Raw genomic sequence first — 27,136 nt, forward strand, 5'->3', positions numbered from 1 at the left:
GATGATACAGCAGAAGCAATACAAGAATATAACATCTATAGAAGAGACAGGAATGCTTATGGGGGAGGTGTTGTTATATATACTGAACAAAAATATAAATGCAACATGCAACAATTTCAAAGATTTTACTGAGTTACATGACTGGGCAGGGGTATAGCCATGGGTGGGCCTGGGAGGGCATAGGCCCACCCACTAGGAAGCCAGGCCCAGCCAATCAGAATGAGTTTTTCCCCACAAAAGGGGTTTATTACAGACATAAATACTACTCAGCAGACATCTGTGGTGTTGTGTAACAAAACTGCACATTTTAGAGTGTCCTTTTATTGTCCCCAGCACAAGGTGCACCTGTGTAATGATCATGCTGTTTAATCAGCTTCTTGATATGCCACATCTGTCAGGTGGATGGATTATTATTCTGGAAAATTTCTGGGATCTTTTATTTCAGCTCATGAAACATGGGACCAACACTTTACATGTTGTGTTTATATTTTTGTTCAGTGTATATTCAGAGCCATATCCCTGTAATGGTTAGAGAAGATCTCATATCAAATGTTATTGAAGTGCTGTTGTTGCAGGTTCATCTGCCTCATCTTAAGCTTATTATTTTTGTTATAGGCCACCAAGTGCTAACAGTCAGTATCTAAATAATGTGTTTGAAATGCTTGATAGTGTATCCACATGTATTGATCACATTTTTACTAATACTGTAGAACTCTGTTCTAAAGCTGGATCCGTACCCATTGGATGCAGTGATCACAATATATTGGCTATATCCAGGAAAGCCAACGTTCCAAAAGCTGGGCCTAAAATAGTGTATAAGAGATCACACAAAAGATTTTGCTGTGACTCTTATGTGGATGATGTTCAAAATATTTGTTGGTCTGATGTGATTAATAAGGAGCATCCAGACGCTGCACTTGATGAATTTATGAAATTGCTTCTTCCAATTATTGATAAACATGCACCTGTTAAGAAACTGACTGTTAGAACTGTTAAGGCTCCATGGATTGATGAGGAATTGAAAAACTGTATGGTTGAAAGAGATGGGGCAAAAGGAGTGGCTAATAAGTCTGGCTGCACATCTGACTGGCTGACTTACTGCAAATTGAGAAATGATGTAACTAAACAAAACAAAAAAGAGAAACTGTATTATGAAGCCAAGATCAATGATATAAAGAATGATGTAAAACAATTTTTGGAGTACTTGGGCAGAAAGACAAATTAAACTCCATCTTTCATTGAATCAGATGGCTTATTCGTCAACAAAACCATTTGATGTTGCCAGGATTACTTAATTGGCAAAGTGGGCAAACTTAGGCAGGAAATGCCAACAACGAACAGTGAGCCATCGTATTCATGCATAAAAAAACAAATAATGAAATAAAAGCATTAAGTTTGAATTTTATAAAGTTAGTGTGGGAGAGGTGGATTTTTTTTTGTTATCGATCAATAATGACAAACCTCCTGGCATTGACAACTTAGATGGAAAGCTACTGAGGATGGTAGCTGACTCTATGGCCACTCCTATCTGTCATATCTTTAATCTGAGTCTAGAGGAAGGTGTTTGTCCTCAGGCAAGGAGGGAAGCCAAAGTCATTCTGCTACCCAAGAGTGCTAAAGTGGCCTTTACTGGTTCTAACAGCAGACCTATCAGTTTGTTGCCAGCTAAACAAACTGTTGGAAAAAATTGTGTTTGACCAAATACAATGCTACAGTGGGGAAAAAAAGTATTTAGTCAGCCACCAATTGTGCAAGTTCTCCCACTTAAAAAGATGAGAGAGGCCTGTAATTTTCATCATAGGTACACGTCAACTATGACAGACAAAATGAGGAAAAATGTTTCCAGAAAATCACATTGTAGGATTTTTAATGAATTTATTTGCAAATGATGGTGGAAAATAAGTATTTGGTCAATAACAAAAGTTTCTCAATACTTTGTTATATACCCTTTGTTGGCAATGACACAGGTCAAACGTTTTCTGTAAGTCTTCACAAGGTTTTCACACACTGTTGCTGGTATTTTGGCCCATTCCTCCATGCAGATCTCCTCTAGAGCAGTGATGTTTTGGGGCTGTCGCTGGGCAACATGGACTTTCAACTCCCTCCAAAGATTTTCTATGGGGTTGAGATCTGGAGACTGGCTAGGCCACTCCAGGACCTTGAAATGCTTCTTACGAAGCCACTCCTTCGTTGCCCGGGCGGTGTGTTTGGGATCATTGTCATGCTGAAAGACCCAGCCACGTTTCATCTTCAATGCCCTTGCTGATGGAAGGAGGTTTTCACTCAAAATCTCACGATACATGGCCCCATTCATTCTTTCCTTTACACGGATCAGTCGTCCTGGTCCCTTTGCAGAAAAAACAGCCCCAAAGCATGATGTTTCCACCCCCATGCTTCACAGTAGGTATGGTGTTATTTGGATGCAACTCAGCATTCTTTGTCCTCCAAACACGACGTGTTGAGTTTTTACCAAAAAGTTCTATTTTGGTTTCATCTGACCATATGACATTCTCCCAATCCTCTTCTGGATCATCCAAATGCACTCTAGCAAACTTCAGACGGGCCTGGACATGTACTGGCTTAAGCAGGGGGACACGTCTGGCACTGCAGGATTTGAGTCCCTGGTGGCGTAGTGTGTTACTGATGGTAGGCTTTGTTACTTTGGTCCCAGCTCTCTGCAGGTCATTCACTAGGTCCCCCCGTGTGGTTCTGGGATTTTTGCTCACCGTTCTTATGATCATTTTGACCCCACGGGGTGAGATCTTGCGTGGAGCCACAGATCGAGGGAGATTATCAGTGGTCTTGTATGTCTTCCATTTCCTAATAATTGCTCCCACAGTTGATTTCTTCAAACCAAGCTGCTTACCTATTGCAGATTCAGTCTTCCCAGCCTGGTGCAGGTCTACAATTGTGTTTCTGGTGTCCTTTGACACTTTGGTCTTGGCCATAGTGGAGTTTGGAGTGTGACTGTTTGAGGTTGTGGACAGGTGTCTTTTATACTGATAACAAGTTCAAACAGGTGCCATTAATACAGGTAACGAGTGGAGGACAGAGGAGCCTCTTAAAGAAGAAGTTACAGGTCTGTGAGAGCCAGAAATCTTGCTTGTTTGTAGGTGACCAAATACTTATTTTCCACCTACAATGTGATTTTCTGATTTTTTTTTCTCAATTTGTCTGTCAAAGTTGACGTGTACCTATGATGAAAATTACAGGCCTCTCTCATCTTTTTAAGCGGGAGAACTTGCACAATTGGTGGCTGACTAAATACTTTTTTCCCCACTGTATTTCTCTGTAAACAAATTGACAACAGACTTTCAGCATGCTTATAGAGAAGGGCACTGAACATGTACTGCACTGACACAAATGACTGATGATTGGTTGAAATATATTTATAATAAGAAGATTGTGGGAGCTGTACTGTTAGATTTCAGTGCAGCCTTTGATATTATTGACCATAACCTGTTGTTGAGAAAACGTATGTTTTATGGCTTTTTAACCTCTGTCATATAATGGATTCAGATGCTGTCTATCTAATAGAACTTTAATGGAAGCCTCTCTAATGTCAGACATGTAGGGAGTGGTGTACTGCAGGGCAGCTCTCTAGGCCCTCCACTCTTTTCTATTTTTTACCAATGACCTGCCACTGGCATTAAACAAAGCCTGTGTGTCCATGTATGCTGATGATTCAACCATATACGTGTCAGCAACCACAGCTAATGAAGTCACTGAAACCCTTAACAAGGAGTTGCAGTCAGTTTTGGAATGGGTGGCCAGTCATAATCTGGTCCTGAAAATCTCAAAAACTAAGAGCATTGTATTTGGTACAAATCATTCCCTAAGCTCTAGACCTCTGCTGAATCAGTTAATGAATGGTGTGGCTGTTGAACAAGTTGAGGAGACTAAATTACTTGGTGTTACCTTAGATTGTAAACTGTTATGGTCAAAACATATAGATTCAATGCTTGTAAAGATGGGGAGAGGTCTCTCCATAATAAAGAGATGCTCTGCTTTTTTGACACCACACTCCAAAAAGCAAGTCCTTCAGGCTCTAATTTTGTCTTATCTTGATTATTGTCCAGTCATGTGGTCAAGTGCTGCAAATAACAACCTAGTTAAGCTGCAACTGGCCCAGAACAGATCGGCACGTCTTGCTCTTCATTGTAATCAGAGAGCTCATATAAATATTATGCATGCCAGTCTCTCTTGGCTAAGAGTTGAGGAGAGGCTGACTGAATCACTTCTTCTTTTTATAAGAAACATTCATGTGTTGAAAATTCCATATTGTTACCATAGTCAACATACATACAGCTCTGACACACACACACTTACCCCACCAGACATGCCACCAGGGGTCTTTTCACTGTCCCCAAATCCAGAACAAATTCAAGAAAGCGTACAGTATTATATAGAACTCCCTTCCATCTCATATTGGTCAAATGAACAGCAAACCTGGTTTAAAAAAACAGATAAAGCAACACCTCACGGCACAAAGCCTCTCCCCTATTTGACATAGATATTTTGTGTGCATGTATTTATACTGTAATGTAGGCTATGTTTGCCTTTTTAAAATGTATGTAGTTCTGTCCTTGAGCTGTTCTTGTCTATTAATGTTCTGTATTATGCCATGTTTCAGGTTTTGTGTGGACCCCAGGAAGAGTAGCTGCTGGTTTCGCAACAGCTAATGGGGATCCTAATAAAACACCAAATACAGAAAACTCAACACCAACTAGATTTCAATCGATGGAGAATGTTTCCTCCTTTATCTGATTGGTTGGAATTCTCCTGGCTTACTGGTGTGCATTGCCTTTGCAAATGCACACATACACATACAGCATCTAAATACTGAACTCATGCCAATAATCAATATGAAAACACTCCTAACAAAGCTCACTTAAATTACCTCCAGTACCCTATATATTGTCTTCCTATCAATCTAAGCACAAATTATGGTTAGTCACTTTTTAGTCACAAACCATTGTGCTGGAGGTTGGACATCTTTTAGAATGATGCTTATCAAATGGCACCCTATTCCCTTTACAGTGCATTACTTTTGACTAGGGCCCATAGGCTCTGGACAAAAGTAGTGCTCTAAATAGGTAATAGGGTGTTATTTGAGATGCAACCCAAGAGCCGAGCCTGCAGTCTAGGGCTGTTCTGACACTGAGTCCTATTAGAAACAGACTGCCTGGCCCTGGACCTGCTCTGCATCTGGTGTGTGTGTGTGGATCAGCCATGTGAATCCATTTATGGAGACAAATAGCCTTTCCCTCATTTTCCCATGAGTGAGATTTGGAGCGCTGTTCTACCTTTTCCATGGTAATCCCTCCTATTCAAATAGTGATTTTGTAACGATAGCAGGTTATATGATATGAGGTTGACAGGTCCTTTCCTTTTCCCTTGCCTAAGATTGGCTTGATTCTATTTCTCTCACAGACACAGACGGCTGTGACAAGTCATTGAGGTCAAGAGTGTATTACGGAGTTCTTAAATTCGCAGATAAGCTCTAGACCTTGTAATGAGATGGAGTCTGAGTACAGAAACCTGTTTCCCAGCCACTGTATCTCTACGCCAAGCCAATAGGCATATTGTTGAAATCAGTTTCCTGAATGAGTTGGGGCTTATTCCACTTTGGGTAAAAGTTTCCCATAATCACAGATCTAGGATTATTTTACCCCTCTCAAATCCTAACCTCAATCATTAGGTGGTAAACACATAACTGAATTTGGATCACAATGGCCTCCTGTCCTCTTGGATCACGATGGTCCTGATCTGGGTCACTGCTAAAACCTGATTTCAGATTAGAAATATATATTTGTTTATGGGTTATACATATTTTATGGATCACAGTTCAAGACATTGTGGCGAAACAACGGTCATTAGTCTAGAATCTAGAAGTGCAATGCCTAATTTATAGTATAGGGCCAACCCAAACCATACTCTGCTATGGTGGATGCGGAATCAGGCCAGCCCAGTACAGCTTGGCTTGGTGCTATGGTGTGAAGAACACAGTTTTAACCTTTGACATGGTTTCATTGGTAGGATGAAGTCTTTAAGAAGCACCATCTCCATATCAAGGGGTGCTATAATATGTTCTCCTCTGGTCTGCTCATCCCTCCTGTTTTCATCAGAATTATTGAGAGAGAGAGGTCTTAAATTCCTCATGTTAAAGGGATACTTCAGGATTTTGGCAATTAAGCCATTTATCTACTTCCCCAGAGTCAGATGAACTCGTAGATACCATTTTTATATCTCTGCGTGCAGTTTGAAGGAAGTTGCTTGCTAGCATTAGCGCAATGACTGGAAGTCTATGGTAACTGCTAGCATGCTAGTAGATACCATAGACTTCCAGTCTTTGCGCTAATGCTAGTTAACATTGGCTCTCAAAACTACCTGTAACTTCTTTCATACTGGATGCAGAGACATAAACATTGTATCCATGAGTTCATCGGACTCTGGGGAAGTTGATAACGGGCTTCATTGCCAAAATCACAAAGTAACCCTGTAATAAAAGCCAGCTTGTTGCTAAGAAACTACAGGAGTGGCACATTGGGTGGGTCTGGGCGGGGGAGAAGGGGGGGTTCTATGTGACATGAATCAGTAAATTATTTTCTATTCTATTTAACAATGAAAAGGAGTGTACTACATAGGGAATAGGGAATCTTTTCAGACTTGCCTATTGCTTAAAGATCCTATAATTCAAAGAATATAGGATCTCCCTGGCATACTGTCTGGGTCTGAAATGTAGAGCACTACTTCGGTCACCCTGTTCGCTATATAGTTCCTATACACTGTGATTTGCTGATGCTTGTGGACCGGTGACACCAACTTCCCTCCTTGGGATCATTTAGGTTCTACTGCAGTACCACTATTAGTACTGCACTATTTTTGACCAGAACCCAACACCCTGTTCAGTATCGTCCACATCTTTGGACCAGAGCCCTAGTAACTAAGCCTTCACCAAGTAAGCCTTGTCTGAGCCAGAACGACCCATAGGGAAGGAGCCTATCTCCTGTTTCTGTAGCGTGAGGCAGCTTGATGTACCAGTACCCCCCTGGACAAGGATGCTAGTCTGTTGCAGGGACCTACCCCCAATCAATCTCCCTAATGCTGAGTGCCAAGCAGAGGAATAAGGTCCCATTTTTTGTCTTTGGTATGACTTGACCAGGGATCGAACCCCCAACTTTTTAATCTCAGAGCGGACACTAACAAGGCCACTGAGTTGGTCACCTAGTAGCTAGTTAACTAGGATAAATGGAGAATACCAGACAGAGCCCATTTCGTAGGCAGTCATCCTCTTATATCCCAGAACGTTCAGAAGGACACTTTTAGAAGAGATGAGGCATGCGGAGAAGAGGAGGTCCCTTCAGTACTGTAGTGCTTGAAGAACAGAATGCCATCGATGGTTGTAGGCTCTCAAACGGCAGACAAGGAATGTATTGAGGACAAAAATAAATACTTACACAAGACTTCTCAGAGGAGGGTGATAAGAGTAGGCTGAGGAAAAGAGATATGCTAAGTACAGTAGTGATAAGGTATGCTAAGTACAGTAGTGATGAGGTATGCTAAGTACAGTAGTGATGAGGTATGCTAAGTACAGTAGTGATGAGGTATGCTAAGTACAGTAGTGATGAGGTATGCTAAGTACAGTAGTGATGAGGTATGCTAAGTACAGTAGTGATGAGGTATGCTAAGTACAGTAGTGATGAGGTATGCTAAGTACAGTAGTGATGAGGTATGCTAAGTACAGTAGTGATGAGGTATGTGAAGTACAGTAGTGATGAGGTATGCTAAGTACAGTAGTGATGAGGAGGTATAGTAATATGCCATTTAGCAGACGCTTTGGGTGGCCCTAGGAATTTAACCAACAATCCTTTGCAAGCGCCATGCTCTCCCAACCGAGTAAGTACAGCAGATATATGGACGGATGTTGGAATTCACATGCCGTTATCACGTAAAATGATAGCTTTTTGTTGAACGTGTGAAGGTCTTGAGCTATGTCCAAACGCAATGATAACTGCTAAACCTGTAATGGCTACGTACACGTTAGACATTTATAATCCAGTCATTGGTCTTTACAGTCAGACAAATGACCAGTTGTTGTAGAGAACAAATAAATTCATTCAAACATGTTAGTAAACACAAAGATATTTTATTAGATTAGCCCCTTCCTCCATTACAGTTAATGTTATGTTTTCTGCAACAGCTGTGCAAATAATAAATTATACAAAATCATGTTTTTTCATGGCAATTGGCAGCCACAAGCCGAAATTCTGTGACCCCACCCTGCATTTCCATAAACTAGTTTGACAGGCATAGAGTATTGCCGATAAACGTACATAAATTATACAATTTGCATACTTATGTCAAAGCTGATCTTGAATAAACATGAAAGTAATCTGTATTATACACTTAACAAAAATATACACGCAACAAATCAAAGATTTTGAGTTACAATTCATATAAGGAAATCAGCCAATTAAAATAAATGTGTTAGGTCCTAACCTATGGATTTCATGACTGGGAATACAGATATGCATCTGTGGTCACAGATACCTTAAAAAAAAAAATATGGGCGTGGATTAGAAAACCAGTCAGTATCTGATGTGACCACCATTTGCCTCATCCTTCGCATAGAGTTGATCAGGCTGTTGATTGTGGCCTGTGGAATCTTTTCACACTCCTTTTCAATGTCTGTGTGAAGCTGCCGGATATTGGCGGGAACTGGAACACGCTGTTGTACACGTCAATCCAGAACATACCAAACATGCTCAATGGGTGACCTTGTCTGGTGAGTTTGCAGGCCATAGAAGAACTGGAACATTTTCAGCTTCCAACGATTGTGTACAGATCCTTGCAACATGGGGCCTTGCATTATCATGTTGAAACATGAGGTGAAGGCAGCGGATGAATGGCACGACAATGGGCCTCAGGATCTCGTCACGGTATCTCTGTGTATTCAAATTGCAATTGTGTTTGTTGTCCGTAGCTTTTGCCTGCCCATACCATAACCACACCAGCACCAAGGGGCACTCTGTTCCCAATATTGACATCAGCAAACAGCTCGCCCACACGACGCCATGGTACAATTGAAACCGGGATTCATCCGTGAAGAGTACACTTCTCCAGGGTGACAGTGGCCATCGAAGGTGAGCAGTTGTCCACTGAAGTCAGTTACGACACCAAACTGCAGTCAGGTCAAGACCCTGGTGAGGAAGAGGAGCACGCAGATGAGCTTCCCTGAGACGGTTTCTGACAGTTTGTGCATAAAATCCTTTGGTTTGCAAACCCATAGTTTCATCAGCTGTCCGGGTGGCTGGTCTCAGACGATCCTGCAGGTGAAGAAGCCGGATGGTGGAGGTCCTGGGCTGGCGTGGTTACATGTGGTCTGTGGTTGTGAAGCCCTTCGGACGTACTGCCAAATTCTCTAAAACGACATTGGAGGCAGCTTAAGGTAGAGAAATGTATTCTCTGGCTAGATTCAATTCTCTGGCAACAGCTCTGGTGGACATTCCTGCAGACAGCATGCCAATTGCACGCTCCCTCAAAACTTCAGACATCTGTGGCATTGTGTTGTGTGACAAAACTGCACATTTTAAAGTGTCCTTTTATTGTCCTCAGCACAAGGTGCACCTGTGTAATGATCATGCTGTTTAATCAGCTTCTTGATATGCCACACCTGTCAGGTGGATGGATTATTTTAGCGAAGGAGAAATGCTCACTAACAGGGATGTAAACACATTTGTGCCCAAAATCTGAGAGAAATAAGCTTTTTGTGTGTATGGAACGTTTCTGGGATCTTTTATTTCAGCTCATGAAACATGGGACCAACACTTTACATGTTGCGTTTATATTTTTGTTCAGTGTAGTTTCTCATCAACGGGAAGTGTTAGACCCTTTAGTAAAATACGTGTTGTAAGAGTGATGCCAGTATGTATGTGCCCATAGGAGAGGGGGAAAGGAGAGATGGGTACTGGATATAAAAACATTATGATAGACAGTAAGACAACATAAAACCCCTTAATTACAAAAGAAACACAGAAGAGCCTTCCCTCTAAAAAATGTCAAAGTCAAGCATTGGTGTATATAAATATGATAATTCTAAAGTGCATCTCTCAAAGACTTGTCGCATGAAAAAGTGATCTGCAGTCCTATTTTTAGAAACAATCTGATAAACAAAGAAACAAAGCAGAAGATATCAGGATATAACATACGCTTGGAGTCGTGCACTTCTGTTCTGTTAAAACGTGAAATACACAACACACATTTTGCTTTAAAAACTACAAATGTACATGCAATACTTTTCTGCTCTGGAAAAATATCAAGGTTTATGAGTAAAAGCGGATCAACAGTTCGTTCACATTGTCCGGAGCGGAGGTGATAGCTAGCTACTAAAGTTCATATTCGGTGGTCTCCGTTCTGTTCACACTTGCCGTTTTGCCGTCGTTAAAAAGCACACAGTGGTGATCAAATCCCTTCTTTCTTTCCGTTATTTAATTTTCCTTTCATCCCTCCATCCCAAAAGAGGAAAGAGGAGTGCAGGGATAGAGGGGGGACAGGGGGAGGGGCTCAGATCTTGGGCAGCTTGGGAGCGTTGACGATGGGGTTGGTTTCCTGGAGGAAGCGGCGTCCGGCGCTCTTGTAGTTGTACGTGCAGTCGTGGGTCTCTGCGTAGCGGTGGGTGGCGCAGAAGTTGTTACCACACCTGAGAGAAAGAACACAACAGCCCTATTCAGACAGTACGGCTGTGACTGTTCAATTTTCACCTCCTAAAGCAGCAGAAAGTGTGATGATATAATTACAAAATTCTACTGAACAATAACAATATTAGTAAGTAGAACACCAATTGGTAACACTTTATTGAAAGCCTGCAGCTACAGTGCATTGAGAAAGTATTCAGACCCCTTGACTTTTTCCACATTTTGTTACATTACAGCCTTATTCTAAAATTGATTACATTGTTTGTTTTTTTCCCTCATCAATATACACACATTATCCCTTAATGACAAAGCAAAAACAGGTTTTTAGAAATGTTTGCAAATCTATGAAAACTGAAATCTCTCTCCCAGTCCCTGCCGCTGAAAAAACATCCCCACAGCATGATGCTGCCACCACCATGCTTCACCGTAGGGATGGTGCCAGGTTTCCTCCAGACGTGACACTTGGTATACAGGCCAAAGAGTTCAATCTTGGTTTCATCAGACCAGAGAATCTTGTTTCTCATGGTCTGAGAGTCTTTAGGTGCCTTTTGGCAACTCCAAGCGGGCTGTCATGTGCCTTTTACTGAGGAGTGGCTTCCATCTGGCCACGCTACCATAAAGGCCTGATTGGTGGAGTGCTGCAGAGATGGTTGTCCTTTTGGAAGGTTCTCCCATCTCCACAGAGGAATTCTGGAGCTCTGTCAGAGTGACCATCTGGTTCTTGGTCACCTCCCTGACCAAGGCCCTTCTCCCCCGATTGCTCAGTATGGCTGGGCAGCCAGCTCTAGGAAGAGTCATGCTGGTTCCAAACTTCTTCCATTTAAGAACGATGGAGGCCACTAAATTCAGCAACGCTCCCCATCCAACCTAACAGAGCTTGAGAGGATCTGCAGAGAAGAATGGGAGAAACTCCCCACATACAGGTGTGCCAAGTTTGTAGCGTCACAGCCAAGAAGACTCGAGGCTGTAATCGCTGCCAAAGGTGCTTCAACAAAGTACTGAGTAAAGGGTCTGAATACTTACGTAAATTATTTCAGTTTTTTATGTTTAATACATTTGCAAACATTTCAAAAAAACCTGTTTTTTTATTTGTCATTCTGGGGTATTGTGTGTAGATCGATGCGGAAAAAAACAACAATTTAATCCATTTTAGAATAAGGCTGCAACGTAACAAAAAGTGGAAAAAGCCAAGGGGTCTGAATCCTTTCAGAAGGCACTGGAAAGCTTTAGTTGTTTAGAGCTCTATCCTTTCCCCATCCCAGAGGAACTGAAAGAGAGACCACAATCCATTCTGAATGACTAACAGCAATTAATCATTGAAAACGTGTGTGTGTGTGTGATGGTTCGTGCTAGGCAGCTAGTGGTAAGGTTCAGAGTCATCCAAGGGCACAGTATTGAAAGTTATTGCATCATAATTTCCAGTATTCCAGAATCCCAACAGGCCTCGACTACTCTATAGTCATAACATCACGGTTGCATCATCTCATCATCTCCTTTCCTTCATCTGAACTCATAACACCATGGGTGCATCATCTCCTCTCCTTCATCTGAACTCATAACACCATGGGTGCATCATCTCCCGAGTGTCGTAGCGGTCTAAGGCACTGCATCTCAGTGCTTGAGGCGTCACTATAGACCCCCTGGTTCGATTCCAGGCTGTATCACAACCGGCCGTGATTGGGAGTCCCATAGGGCGGCGCACAATTGGCCCAGCGTCGTCCGGGTTTGGACGGTGTAGGCCGTCATTGTAAATAAGAATTTGTTCTTAACTGACTTGCCTAGTTAAATAAAGGTAAAATTAAAAAATCTCATCATCTCCTTTCCTTCATCTGAACTCATAACACCCATGGGTGCATCATCTCCTCAACCACACACACCAAGTGTAACACTGTATCACAGTTAGCGCTATGTGATCTAGTCCGCTCTAGTCCCAATTACAATTAGAATCTTTTGAACACAGCGTGACTCCAACATCAGACAGTTAGTGTTATGACCAGGAGATTACACAGCTCCAGTTACATCACCACCACACACTGTGTTCTTTAAGCAAGGACAGGGAGAGGGGAGGAGGGAGGGGGGAGGGAGGGGGGAGGAGAGAAGGGAGGAGGGGAGTGATAATAGGGTTCTAGTGGTGGTGACTGTTAAGGCAGCATGCGATATCATAATGTTGATGACATAAACTACTGGACAGGAACAATCCCACCTTCCCTAAAACACGTGTAACTATTAGACTATAGATTGTGCCTTTCTGTATTATACTAAAACGTTTTTTCTATTCTACTGAGCCATTTACTTCATGTTCATATTATTATATTTTGTTGCATTGTCGAACCTGCAACTAAGCATTTCGTTGGACGGTGTATACCATGTGTATCCTGTACATCCTAGGAATGTGCAAGGTTACTCGAATATTACGAACCGACGTTAGTATTTGAATGCCTATTTTAACACCGAAAAGGCTTTTACTGAATTTAAATATCCATGTGACATTGTTACAAACAAGGATATACCATGACATTATAATAAAACAAACTTCTGAATTTAGTTTTTATGATGTGCACGGTGTGCACCATAAAAAGGCCGGTAGCCAACAGGTAGCCTTCACAGTGTGTAGCTCATTGTTTATGTTGGCCAATCAAAGTGGCAAAGAGGCTCAATGTGTAACAAGTGGAGTGGGAGTTCACTAACAAACGCAATACGGAATAAAATGAGGGAATTAAAAGTTAGTGAAATTAGAAGAACTAGAATACAATGAGCAAACAACAGGTAGGCTGTTTTATCTGAACGGGGTTGGGGAGAAAGCGCAGCATGTAGCCTAGCCTAGCTAGCTATAGCTGGCTGTCTTACAGTGCCTTCGGAATGTATTCAGATCCCTCGACTTTTTTCACATTTTGTTACAGCCTTATTCTAAAATGGATAAAAAATATATATATATATCCTCAATATTCACACAATACCTAATAATGACAAAGCGAAAACAGGTTTAGAAAATCTTGCAAATGCATTACAAATCAAAAACAGAAATACCTTATTTACATAAGTATTCAGACCCTGTGCGATGAGACTCAAAATTTAGCTCAGGTGCATCTGTTTCTATTGATCATCCTTGAGATGTTTCTAAAACTTGAATGGAGTCCACCTGTGGTAAATTCAATTGATTGGATGTGATTTGGAAAGGCACACACCTGTCTATATAAGGTCCCACTGTTGACAGTGCATGTCACAGCAAAAACCAAGCCATGAGGTCGAAGGAATTGTCCGTAGAGCTCAGAGACAGGATTGTGGGGAAGGGTACCAAAATATTTCTGCATCATTGAAGGTCCCCAAGAACACAGTGGCCTCCATCATTCTTAAATGGAAGAAGTTCGGAACCACCAAGACTCTTCCTAGAGATGGCCGCCCAGCCAAACTGAGCAATCGGGGGAGAAGGGCCTTGGTCAGGGAGGTGACCAAGAACCCGATGGTCACTCTGACAGAGCTCTAGAGTTCCTCTGTGGCGATGGGATAACCTTCCAAAAGGACAACCATCTCTGCAGCACTCCACCAATCAAGCTTTTATGGTAGAGTGACCAGACGGAAGCCACTCCTCAGTAAAAGGCACAACAGACCGCTTGGAGTCTGCCAAAAGGCACCTAAAGACTCTCAGACCATGAGAAACAAGATTCTCTGGTTTGATGAAACCAAGATTGAACTCTTTGGCCTGTATACCAAGTGTCACGTCTGGAGGAAACCAGGCACCATCCCTACGGTGAAGCATGGTGGTGGCAGCATCATGCTGTGGGGATGTTTTTCAGCGGCAGGGACTGGGAGACTAGTCAGGATCAAGGCAAAGATTAACAGAGCAAAGCACAGAGAGATCCTTGATCAAAACCTGCTCCAGTGCTCAGGACCTCAGACTGGGGCGAAGGTTCACCTGTCTCTTCACCCGTCTCTGAATGTCCTTGAGTGGCCCAGCCAGAGCCCGGACTTGAACCCGATCTAACATCTCTGGAGAGACCTCAAAATAGCTGTGCAGCAACGCTCCACATCCAACCTGACAGAGCTTGAGAGGATCTGCAGAGAAGAATAGGAGAAACTCCCCAAATACAGGTGTGCCAAGCTTGTAGCGTCATACCCAAGAAGACTCTAGGCTGTAATCGCTGGCAAAGGTGCGTCAACAAAGTACTGAGTAAAGGGTCTGAATACATAGAGTACCAGTCAAAAGTTTGGACACACCTACTCATTCCAGGGTTTATCTTTACTTTTTTCTACATTGTAGAATAATAGTGAAGACATCAAAACTATGAAATAACTAATGTAGTAACCAAAAAAGTGTTAAACAAATCAAAATCTATTTTATATTTGAGATTCTTCAAAGTAGCTACCCTTTGCCTTGATGACAGCTTTGCACACTCTTGAAATTCACTCAACCAGCTTCATGAGGTAGTCACCTGGAATGCATTTCAATTAACAGGTGTGCCTTGTTAAATGTTAATCTGTGGAATTTCTTTCCTTCTGAATGCGTTTGAGCCAATTAGTTGTGTTGTGACAAGGTAGGGTTGGTATACATCAGGTAGCCCTATTTGGTAAAAGACCAAGTCCATATTATGGCAAGAACAGCTCAAATAAGCAAATAGAAACAAGTGTCCATCATTACTTTAAGACATGAAGATCAGTCAATCTGGAAAATATCACGAACTTTGAACGTTTCTTCAAGTGAAGTGCAGTCGCAAAAACCATGAAGCGCTATGATGAAACTGGCTCTCATGAGGACCGCCACAGGAATGGAAGACCCAGAGTTACCTCTGCTGCAGAGGATAAGTTCATTAAGAGTTACCAGCCTCAGAAATGGGCAATTAACTGTACCTCAGATTGCAGCCCAAATAAATGCTTCACAGTATTCAAGTAACAGACACATCAACATCAACTGTTCAGAGGAGACTCAGGCCTTCATGGTCTAATTGCTGCAAAGAAACCACTACTTAAGGACACCAATAAGAATAAGAGACTTGCTTGGGTCAAGAAACATGAGCAATGGACATTAGACCAGTGGAAATCTGTCCTTTGGTCTGATGAGTCCAAATTTGAGATTTTTGGTTCCAACCGCCGTGTCTTTGTGAGACGCAGAGTAGGTGGAATAAGTAGTTGTGTCCAAACTTTTGACTGGTACTGTATGTAAATGTGATATTTCAGTGTTTTTTTAGTGATCTGGGCTGTAACGTAACAAAATGTGGAAGAAGTCAAGGGGTCTGAATACTTTCCGAAGGCACTGTAGATAGCTAGCTAGCTTCTCTAGGCTACTCCAGTCAAGACAGGCACTAGTATATGGGATGATAAATAACATTGTGGCTGCTAGTTAGCTAGTCTTGGCTGTAGCCAAATTGCGTTGGCGCCTCTCCCTCTGTCTGCTCGCTACACACACCACCCCATATAAACCTCCGCTGCCAGCTGCAGCAATAGCGCACCAGCCTCTCTCCCTACCACAGCAACGCTCAGGTTTAAACACACTTTTAAAAAAAAAACATGTATTTTGAATATCCGGATATCTGACAAAATTGAATGATACTATACGATGTGAAATTATTTCAAACCCCCAGCCCTAGTACATCCAAATAATAAAACTTGACTTTTTTACTCCTGGCATACCTAGTAGTAGGACAGATACACAAAAAAACTGACTAGATTGGATGACAACGATTAATGAGGGAGGAAGAATGAGGAAGTGGGAGGTGTCACCACCCTCACAGCTGGTGGCCAGACCCGTCTTCCTGCCACAGAGGAAGCAGGAAGTGAGAGACCGTGATGTAGAGAGGGGTGGAGGGAGAGAGAGAATAACAGAGGAACTGAGAGGTGTACCTGCACTCGTAGCTGGTGGCCAGACCAGTCTTCTTGCCACAGAGGAAGCAGTGTTTAGATTCCTTCTTCTTATTGGCCAGCGGGACCTTGACTGGAGGCAGGTGATATGCAGGGGGGCCTAGTGGGAGGAGACCAGAATAAAGGATAGTTCTATTTTGAGTAATCTAATAAAAAGCATGAGTTAGCATGAACAAAAACATTTAATACAATTGGAAATATTTAAATATATAGGTGAAATTAAATGAAACAATGTATGTTGATGCTAATGCTAACAATGGCATAATATATTCAATATGCTGTGGGCTATTGTCTTTTAACGTTTTCGCTCAATTCATTCTGATCAACCTAGCAATTACCACACACCCCTCACTACTGTCATTGGTTGCACTAATTGCACTGTTTGTCTACAAAACCTGGTTCAAGCATTCATGACATTACCCTGAAGAAGGCACAGTGATGCCGAAACGTTTGTGCGACTTTGTTTTTATAGCTATTTTGAGTAATCAAAAGAATATAGTAAGCCAAGATCACTGAGGTGATATTAACATCCAATATTTCACTCTTAAATGATGTTAAGCTTCCGAACTATTACCAAAGCAACATGTAAAAGAAGAGGCTATATCAACTGAAAGAAAGACAGAGCGAGAGAAAGAGGGGTGAAGGTCAGGCGTAACAGGACTGATATAAACAGAGGTTAGTGTGACACAGCAGACAGGAGAATCTCCCAACCAGGCAGGCAACGGGCCATGAGATCGGATGTTGTGTCCCATCACTAATCTGCTTTGATATACTATTACAGTGTGTCCTACAGTGTTTCTGCCGCAGTCATTTCGCTGTGGCCCTGTGCCAAAGCACAAATCATTGCTGCCACGCCCACCCCAAAAAGAATTTAACATGAACAAAAATTTGTTAAGGCGCACTTTGAAGATGCTAGAACATTCCACATTTACTTTTCCTCTGCAAGTATGAAAAAAATGTGCACACTCACTAACTGTAAGTCGCTCTGGATAAGAGCATCTGACGAGTAATGAATAGAACAACCTGACAACTCCATAGTAGAATGGTTTATCTATTTACCTAGTCGGCTTGGTGTTGCGCGTTCTATTTGAGAGAAATATTCCTCTCAAGCTGCATTCAAGTTGCGAGTGCCATAGGGAGGGAACCATGCATTCTGACAAGCAGTCAATGCACAACAATTCTTAATGCAATCGCGGGGAAAACAGCAGTTTTAATGGCCTTTGTTAAAAAAGAGGGGGATCCCAGCTTTCCATTCCTACTTTATTTTTAAACTCTTAAATACAGTATGTGAACTGCACCATTTTAAATCCTGAGTTTTTAGCAGAGGCATGGTTAAGCACGTTACTGCTCTGCAATTCGCCATGAGTGCATAGGGGAGTGGGGCTAAATGTAAGACGGGTCAATTATAGGGTAACTTGAGGTAAAAACGCCTCCCTCTCTCAAAATATTTTTTGGGGAGTGACTTAAATTGTGATTAGACAGAGATTACATTTTTTGATGCGCAAGAGTAAGTGTTGGGAGAATTTTTCAAGGAAGTGGTTTATGTGAGAAGTACAAGCAGGATGCGTGCTAACCCGTGTGGCGTTTCACCCCAAGTTACCCTACAGGTACATTATAATCACTGTGTTTATGCAAGTTTTTTGGGACATAAAATTAATCAATACATGCTTACTAAATGCAGATAGGCAACTCCATGCTTCAGACTATTTATTTATAGCCACCATGCTGCAAGCATTACAAGCATTTCGCTACACCAGCAATAACATCTGCTAAATATGTGTATGCGGCCAATAAAATGTGATTTGATTTGCATCAGTTGGGCTACAGGTGATAATGCTTATTGCTAATAGCATACCTAATAATATGGACCATGCATAGGCTATATGCATGGTCCAATATGTTAAAGTTGCACGATGCAGAAATCACTCTGCCATTTCCTGGTTGCGAAAACTAATAGTTTGCCTAATTTCAGTTTATATTGTTGTTTGAAGCTGGTGTACAAAACCGAAAGTAAAAGATGCAAAAACAAAACTTAACAGGAAGCATAGAAACAGCGCACATAGAACAGATCTAACGCTTCTTAGACTTCCTTAAAGGTAGAATTATAGATCTATAACTCACCTTTTTATGTGAATTTGGTCACGTCGCCCAAAAAGTTACATACTGCCACTTTTAAATAATTTATTGGGCTAATTTCTGGGAGGTAGAAATTATATTTTAGATGGTGTCAGCATCATTTCATTTTCATTCATTTTGGAATATAATGTCCTTTTAAAAAGTCACCAGAACTTCTACATAGAATTGCTCTGGGGGAGACCACAAAACCCCAAAACAAGGGGGGAGGAGGGACCCTCCTTTGAACCGCACCTACGCTACCCCCCACTGCTACACATTTTCCAGAGGCACTGCTACACATATATATACTGGTACGTACTCAAAGGCCATCCGCACTAAGATTAGCTATTTGAAGGGAATCAGTTTGAGCAAGACGAGACACAGAATCGCTAATCTTGATGACATAATGAGTAGTTATTTCGGATGCAAGGTCATTTGCAGATTAGTGATCTGTGCAGGCCGACAGCAATGTATCCAATCTCAAACATGTACTGCAAGCCTGTCCTTGGCTCATTGCATAGTGTGTATGGGTCATTGTGTCTGGTGCTCATTCTGCAGCTGTAACGTAGTGTATAATTAATTAATGCCATTGCCGTGCCACGCTGCAGTGCTCATACAACATGCATTGGCTGCTTTCACAATACTCCCCTGTAGGGTTGCAAAGCTACCGGTAGTTTACCAAAGTTACTGGAATATTCAGTCATTTTGGTAATCAACAGAAAATCTATGGCAATCTATCGTAACTTTGGTAATTTACAGTGCCTTCAGAAAGTATTCATACCCCTTTACTTATTCCACATTTTGTTCTGTTATAGCCTGAATTCTAAATGGATTAAATATATGTTTTCCCTTCACCCATCTACACACAATACCCCATAATGACAAAGTGAAAACATGTTTTTAGACATTTTTGCACATTTATTGAAAATGAAAGAGAAATATCTCATTTACATAAGTATTCACACCCCTGAGTCAATACTTTGTAGAAGCACCTTTGGCTGCGATTACAGCTTTGAGTCATCTTGGATATGTCTGTATCAGTTTTGCACATCTGGATTTGGGGATTTTCTCCCATTCTTCCTTACAGATTTTCTCAAGCGCTGTTAAGTTAAATGGGGAGCGGCGAACAGCAATCTTCAAATCTTTCCACAGATTTTCAATGGGATTCAAGTATGGGCTTTGGCTGGGCCACTCAAGGACTTTCACATTCTTGTTCTGAAGCCATTCCAGCGTTGCTTTGGCTGTATGCTTGGTGTCATTGTCCTGTTGGAACGTAAATTGTCGCCCCAGTCTAAGGTCATTTGCACTCTGAAGCAGGTTCTCATCAAGGATTTGCCTCCATTCATTGTTCCTTCTATCCTTACCAGTCACTCAGTCCCTGCCTCTGAAAAGCATCCCCATAACATGATGTTGCCACCACCATGCTTCACGGTAGGGATGGTGTTACACGGGTGATGAGCTGTGCCTGGTTTTCTCCAGACATAGCGCTTTCATTCAGGCTAAAAAATTTTGTCTCATCAGACCACAGAATCATTTGCTTTATGATCGCAGAGTCTTTCACGCGCCTTTTTGCAAACTCCAGGCATGCTGTCATGTGCCTTTTTCTCAGGAGTGGCTTCCGTCTGGCCACTCTCCCATAAAGTCTAGATTGGTGATGTGCTGTAGAGACTTGTCCTTCTGGCAGGTTCTCCCATCTCAGCCAAGGAACTATGTAGTTCTGTCAGAGTGGTCATTGGGTTCTTGGTCACCTCCCTGACCAAGGTCCTTCTTGCCCGGTTGCTCAGTTTGGTCGGATGGCCAGCTCTAGGCAGAGTCTGGGTAGTTAGATATTTCTTCAATTTCCCAATGATGGAGGCCACTGTGCTCTCGGAAATTGTTTTAAACTCTTCCCCAGATACAGTATATACCTCGTCACAATTCTCTCTTGGAGATCTACAGACAGTTCCTTGGACTTCATGGTATAGTTTCTGCTCTGACATGCACTGTCAACAGTGGAACCTTATATAGACAGGTGTGGGTCTTTCTAAATCATGTCCAAACAGTTGAATTGGCCCCAGGTGGACACCAATCAAGTTGCAGTGACATCTCAAGGATGACCAAAGGAAATTGTATGCACCTGAGCTCAATTTGGAGTGTCATGAGATTTCTGTATTTCATTTTCAATACATTTGCAAACATTTCTAAAAACATGTTTTCACGTTGTCATTCTGGGTTACTATTTAATCCATTTTGAATTCAGGCTGTAACACGGCGACGGGCAACTGGCCCTTGGATCAATATTTTTTTTAGATATAATTTTAGGAACTCAGTCAGGGTCTCAACTTACTGTTTCGAGTTAGACTAAACAAGGTGCAATTTCGAAACTCGATTTTGCATCAGCAGTTTCTCGTTATGTCAGTCACTGATAGTCAATTAGCCCATGTCAACTAACAATGTTTAGATTGCCAAATTAGTCCCTCACTCAGATACATTAAGACCTGCAAACATTTCTCTCCACCCTATGGCAACATGTGTAGAATTGCAGGAAATTAGCTGTAAAACAGCTCCTTTTTCTCTCAGCACCATGGAAATATATGAGTAGAATTGCATGAAATTAGTTATAAACTTGCTAAATATTCTCTCTGCCCAGTGTCAAAATGTGTAGAATTGCAGCCAACTTGCTTTAAAACTGCAACACTTTCTCTACATTCCATGGCAAAATGTGTATAATTGCATGAAAATGTACTTGCTTTGTGTGTGTGTTCTCACTGGCACTAATCCTAGGTCAGTGAGCTGCTTTGTTACTGTGTACATGCGTATACGTATGTGTGACGTGTCTGTCCATGCACCAATGTGTCTGTCTGTATGCGTGTGCCCTCAGCCTACGACTACCCCTGGGTCGGTCAGAGAGCTGTTCTCTGTCTGTCTGACTGTGTGTGTGTTGTGTGTTTATGCGTTCTACTACAGACCCTGTGCTGGGCTACTAGATTACACACGTTGCTTTCACAAAGACTTGGGTTGAAAACGCGCCAGCAGCTTTTTTCATCTCAATAAAGAGGGTATACATAGTTTGGGTGTTTCTCATAACATTTGGAACTTGGGATTCTCATGAAATTTGGAATTTCCCTTCGATATTTTCCACCACATTTCTTCTTGGATTCAATGAGATTATGATCTGAGAAAGTCTCATTCTGTCTTATTACAGGACAAATAGATATTTCTTTTAAGACTGGGTCTGCGTTTGAAAGGGCACCCTATTCCCTAGTACAGGGCTCTCCATCCCTGTTTCCAGAGAGCTACCCCCCTGTTTCACTCCAACACCAGTTGTAACTAACCTGGTTCAGCTTATCAACCAGCTAATAATTAGAATCAGGTGCGGTAGATTAGAGTTGGAGCTAAAACCTACAGGACGGTAGCTCTCTAGGAACAGGGTTGGAGTGAAAACCTACAGGACGGTAGCTCTCTAGGAACAGGGTTGGAGTGAAAACCTACAGGACGGTAGCTCTCTAGGAACAGGGTTGGAGTGAAAACCTACAGGACGGTAGCTCTCTAGGAACAGGGTTGGAGTGAAAACCTACAGGACGGTAGCTCTCTAGGAACAGGGTTGGAGTGAAAACCTACAGGACGGTAGCTCTCTAGGAACAGGGTTGGAGTGAAAACCTACAGGACGGTAGCTCTCCAGGAACAGGGTTGGAGTGAAAACCTACAGGACGGTATCTTTCTAGGAACAGGGTTGGAGTGAAAACCTACAGGACGGTATCTTTCTAGGAACAGGGTTGGAGTGAAAACCTACAGGACGGTAGCTCTCTAGGAACAGGGTTGGAGTGAAAACCTACAGGACGGTAGCTCTCTAGGAACAGGGTTGGAGTGAAAACCTACAGGACGGTAGCTCTCTAGGAACAGGGTTGGAGTGAAAACCTACAGGACGGTAGCTCTCTAGGAACAGGGTTGGAGTGAAAACCTACAGGACGGTAGCTCTCCAGGAACAGGGTTGGAGTGAAAACCTACAGGACGGTATCTTTCTAGGAACAGGGTTGGAGTGAAAACCTACAGGACGGTATCTTTCTAGGAACAGGGTTGGAGTGAAAACCTACAGGACGGTAGCTCTCCAGGAACAGGGTTGGAGAGACCGACCCTAGTATATAGCGGACTACTTTTGATTGGGGCCTGCATTTGAAATGGCATGCTATTCTCTAGTGAACTACTTGGACTACTTTTGAGCAGACCCGGATCCCTGGGTTTTTAGGGTTTCCCCACTCACCTAGTCTCCTTATTGAACTGGAGCCTCCAGCTGATCCTATGCTGTTGGGTGCCTGGAACAACGAGAGGAGGTTTCAGACAAGGTCAATACAAGGACATCGACGCCGCACAAACTAGCCTGGGTATAAGTCTGTTTAGCCATCATTCCGCTCCTTGTCATGCTAAACAATGTTTGGCAATGACACAGTAGGAGTGGAATGTTAGCAAAACAGGTTATAGATTTCAGGCTACGCACAAACTATGTAGTGTTTCAAGAGTACTGTACCTCACAATACAACACACTATCATTGTGCTGCTTTGATTTGTTCATTTCTATTTAGGCAGTACATCGAGTCCTTATTTGTGGATAGTACCCATTTTCCTGCCTAGCTGGGTTGTATCTCAATAGTCTGTCCTCACGACTCACCATGTAAGAGGCAGTCGCTCTCTGTAGTGGGGACATTCGTCGGATCAGGTCCTCCTGGAGCAGCTGGATGTTGGCTTGGAGGGAGGGGGCCATGGAGCCTAGCCTGCCCAGCCCGGCCCCAACAGCGGGCAGCCCCAAACCGAGTCCCAGGCTCTGTCCCAGGCCTTCCCTGCTGCTGCTGCCACCTGGAGTCCTGGAGGAAGAGGACAAGGAGGCCAGGAGCTCTGTGTTGCCGAGGGACCCGAGAGGGTTCTTACAGGCCTGGTTGGTCAGCTTGGTGACGCCCCGTGCCTCACTTTTACTCATCATCTCCGGCCGCTTGCCTGAGGAGTCCACCTTGATGCCTCGCAGAAGAGAGCCACGTGGAAGAGAGACGGAGGGGAGAGTTGGAGCAGGGGAGAGGAGAGTGGTGGGGCGGGAGGAGGAGGGGGGATTGGGTCGTATGGTTGACGTTGCTGAGCCTGTGAACTCAAAGGGTTGTGGTAGTCTCCGTCTACTAGAGGGGGAGGATGAGGAGGGGGAGGGGGAAGGAGAGTCGGGTATATGATGAAGGGTGTTACCTAGTAACTGTGTCCTCTCACCTTTGCTGGCTAACCTATCAGAACCACTCATCGCCCAGTTGTTTAAAGAGTTCATCCCCTCAGCTTGTGAGAGCAGAGAGGGGGTGGAGGGGAGCTGGTGCTGGTGCTCTGCGCCAACCTCCAGGGCTCCTAGCCCATTCAACCCACCCAAACCCTCCTCTGGCTGGGTAGAGATGTCCAGGATGAGGGGGTCAGTGAGCAGGTCTCCGTACAGAGCTCCAGGCGGTGTGGGCTCCAGCAGGCCTGCAACCTCCTCCAGCAACTCCAGCCCCAGTGCCTCTCCTCTGGGGTCGGGCAGCTCCACTGCCCCCTCAGCTTGCCCCCTGCTGGGGAGTGCGGGGAGCTGCGGGTACACACAGTCCCTCATGAGCCTGGTGCTGCCGATGTCCAACCGGGAAACTTTGGGAGGGGGCCGGATCGACTTGGGGCTGGTCTCCCATGGCTCCTCCTCCTGGAGCATGTAACAGGACGAGGAGGAGAAATAGGGCGGCGCCTGGCCGCTGATTGACGGGTGGGTGGCGGAGGTAGCAGCAACGGGAAGGGAGGGAGTTGCGGATCCCTGGTCCCTGATTGGAGGTAAGTGTGAGGCGGAGTGGTGGGATTGGTTGATCTGGGGCAGGATATTGAAGAGGCGGGGGTGTCGGGGTGGCCCCAGAAAGTTGCGGCAGGGCCGGGGAACGACGGGTGACAGAGGTTTCAACTCAGCAGACTTCTTAGGCTGGGGGGAGACAGACAGAGACAGTCATACAGCGTGTTTGAGGGGATCAGTTCGAGCAAGGGGAGGCAGAGAATGACTAATTTTGATTAGAAAATTAGTATTTATTTGAGATGCAAGTTGATTGGTAAATCATTGAGTCGTCACCTGGACTTGCATTTTGAAGGTTTAGTTTGCACTTTGCCAGTAAAATGCTTTGGATAATAAAGATTATATTCTCGTCTTTCCTAACCGTGTTAATGGATAGAGAATAATGATATTCTAAGGAAAGAACTAGGAAGTAAAATCTTTCTACCTTCTTGTTGATGTTCATGTCCTCCATCTTGGCTTTGAGCAGTTTCATCTTGTTCATGGTGATGGAGTTCTCCAGGGACGGCTGTCCCAAAGCCAAGCCCACCGTCTCCTCCTCCTCCTCCTCCTCCTCGTACATGTTGTACACCGAGCCACCACTGGAACACACACACATTAACTACTTGGACAGAAAATGAAGAGATCACATATGGACAGGCCTTTTACGGGGGAAGAGTGATGCTTTAGTCCAGAATGATGCCACACATTCACCCATCCTGACATTGACCTTGACCAGAGATCTATTGAGGAAGAATATAAACCAAGTCTATTTTTGGACTGTCTCTGTGTAGAACTGTCATTTTAGTGACATATTGTTGACATAAAAAAATACTGGCCCTAATCCTAAACAATGTAATTCCCTACGCTTAACCTTTGGACCTGCCACCTACCCTTCCTAATAAAGCACATGGATCTAAGACCTGTATATTGCCTCAGAGTGGAAAATAATGTAGTTGAATTTGGACTGGGAAATTGGTATTGCACTTATCTGAAAGTGGACGGTGCTCACCTGAGTGATTCTGAGACAGGGGTCAGAGTTCCGTCCCCCCGGTCGACGACCCGGAAGAAGTTGAGCTGGTCTCCCTCTCGGTACACCAGGAAGGTGACCTGCTTGTTGCTAGGCAGACTCTTCTCCCAGCCCTCCTCCATTCTCTCAGCGATCTCCTTCACTGGGTCCTCAACAGGCACTGAGGGAGAGAGAAACAAGTCAGTCAGTCAGTCAGACACCAAGTCTTTCATGGACACTGCCCAAGAGAGAGAATCAACCAATCACTTCATGGACTTTAGGGTGAGAGTCGAGACTGTTAGGGCAGTGTTCATCAAATCAACATGTTGTTAGAGGCTACATGACTAGAATAGGTGAATTGACTATGTGTGAATACTTATGGGTGTCCAGCAGTGAAGGCAGAGAAATCCCAACCCATCTCCCCCTAGCTACCTCTCCTGGTGTTGATGGGTCCTCCTCTCATGGCTAGCACCAGCTTCAGAGTACAGCCCTCAGCAATACTGCAGACACATAGACAGACAACAAGATAAATGTCAGCAATTATGGTTGGTTGAAGCTGTCCCAAGTCCCTTGGAAGGATCGGTTAAGCTATCATCGTATTGCTTTGCCCTACAGCTAGCTGGATCGTTCAAGCACATGTGGTGTTCATTAGGGCACGCAGCGGAAAACCTAGCATCATCTTAAAAAAAAAAAAAGTAGTCCCTCCCTGTTTCAGTTGGTTTTCTTACGGTTGGTGCCCAATAAACACGACCCTGGAAACGTCGACTGGGAAAACGATAATTATTCCGGAACAAACATTGTTCCTCAGTCAGTCTGCGCTCCAGATGAACTTATGCACACGTCTGGGAATTCCATTGGAATTGTAACGGAACGTCAGTTTTATGCAAATCCACCCCCTCTCACCCTCCATTTCTGAGACTTCAAAAGGATGTTTTGTTCAGACCTAACTAAATCACACCGGGGACCGATCATGTGGAAAATTAAGCGACAAGCATTCATGACGCAACCACCATCTGCAATCTGTAGAGTGGGTCTGTATCTAATAAAACTGACAACTCAACGGGGATCAGCTAGCGCTCCAAACACATTCAATATGTGACTGTAACAAATTCGCCATCTTTGGTTCATTGATATCAGGACTTGGGGAGAACATTGATTCACTACAAGGGGAATTCATTTCAAAGCATATAGTCAAGTCTTCCACTTCACTCATTTCAATTAACCACTAATTACGAGATCAAAGTTGATGGTTCATTTACAGGGCATTGCTGTATATGAAAATAGGTTCCCAGTTAACTAACCAGAGTAAAAAATAAATTAAAATAAAAAGGGTTGTGAATAGGGTTGTGTTAATTAGGCCACGCAACGGGAAACATTTTAAAATGCTTTACAACAGAAAGCTAAATGACCTACTCTTAATAAGTCCAGGTAGCTCCAGCCTGTTTCATTCAGTTTGGTGCCAAATGAACATGACCTAGGTAAACTCACCTGTAATCATGCAGACAGTACTCATCCTCCAGCTCCAAGTTGTTCCAGATCAGGTGTTGCTGGGCAACAGGGATACCTAGGAGGGGGGAGGGGGGCACAAGAGAGAGAGGAAGACAACAGAACAGACAGATGTGAGTTTACACAAGATCTCTCCCTCTTTCCCTCTCTCACCCCAACCTCATAACC

The 27,136-nt window shown here is 43.3% G+C and overlaps 1 protein-coding gene across 3 annotated transcripts in view; it reads right to left on the reverse strand.

Annotated features, from left to right (window-relative positions):
* Nucleotides 1-9,793: 9,793 nt before the first annotated feature.
* LOC121553271 (AN1-type zinc finger protein 4-like) overlaps nucleotides 9,794-27,136 on the reverse strand; it is a 28,724-nt gene continuing 11,381 nt past the window's right edge. For all 3 annotated transcript variants that reach the window (XM_041866291.1, XM_041866292.1, XM_041866290.1), the window contains exons 4-11: nucleotides 26,951-27,026; nucleotides 25,895-25,962; nucleotides 25,466-25,643; nucleotides 24,902-25,055; nucleotides 23,311-24,609; nucleotides 22,906-22,957; nucleotides 16,533-16,650; nucleotides 9,794-10,702 (exon numbers count right to left, since the gene is read on the reverse strand). In XM_041866291.1, the coding sequence (XP_041722225.1) occupies nucleotides 10,567-10,702; nucleotides 16,533-16,650; nucleotides 22,906-22,957; nucleotides 23,311-24,609; nucleotides 24,902-25,055; nucleotides 25,466-25,643; nucleotides 25,895-25,962; nucleotides 26,951-27,026 (2,081 nt within the window). In that variant the 3' untranslated portion in view covers nucleotides 9,794-10,566. The remainder of the gene's footprint in view (nucleotides 10,703-16,532; nucleotides 16,651-22,905; nucleotides 22,958-23,310; nucleotides 24,610-24,901; nucleotides 25,056-25,465; nucleotides 25,644-25,894; nucleotides 25,963-26,950; nucleotides 27,027-27,136) is intronic.

The sequence above is a fragment of the Coregonus clupeaformis genome, chromosome 37 (assembly GCF_020615455.1).
Source record: "Coregonus clupeaformis isolate EN_2021a chromosome 37, ASM2061545v1, whole genome shotgun sequence".
Lineage (NCBI taxonomy): Eukaryota > Metazoa > Chordata > Actinopteri > Salmoniformes > Salmonidae > Coregonus > Coregonus clupeaformis.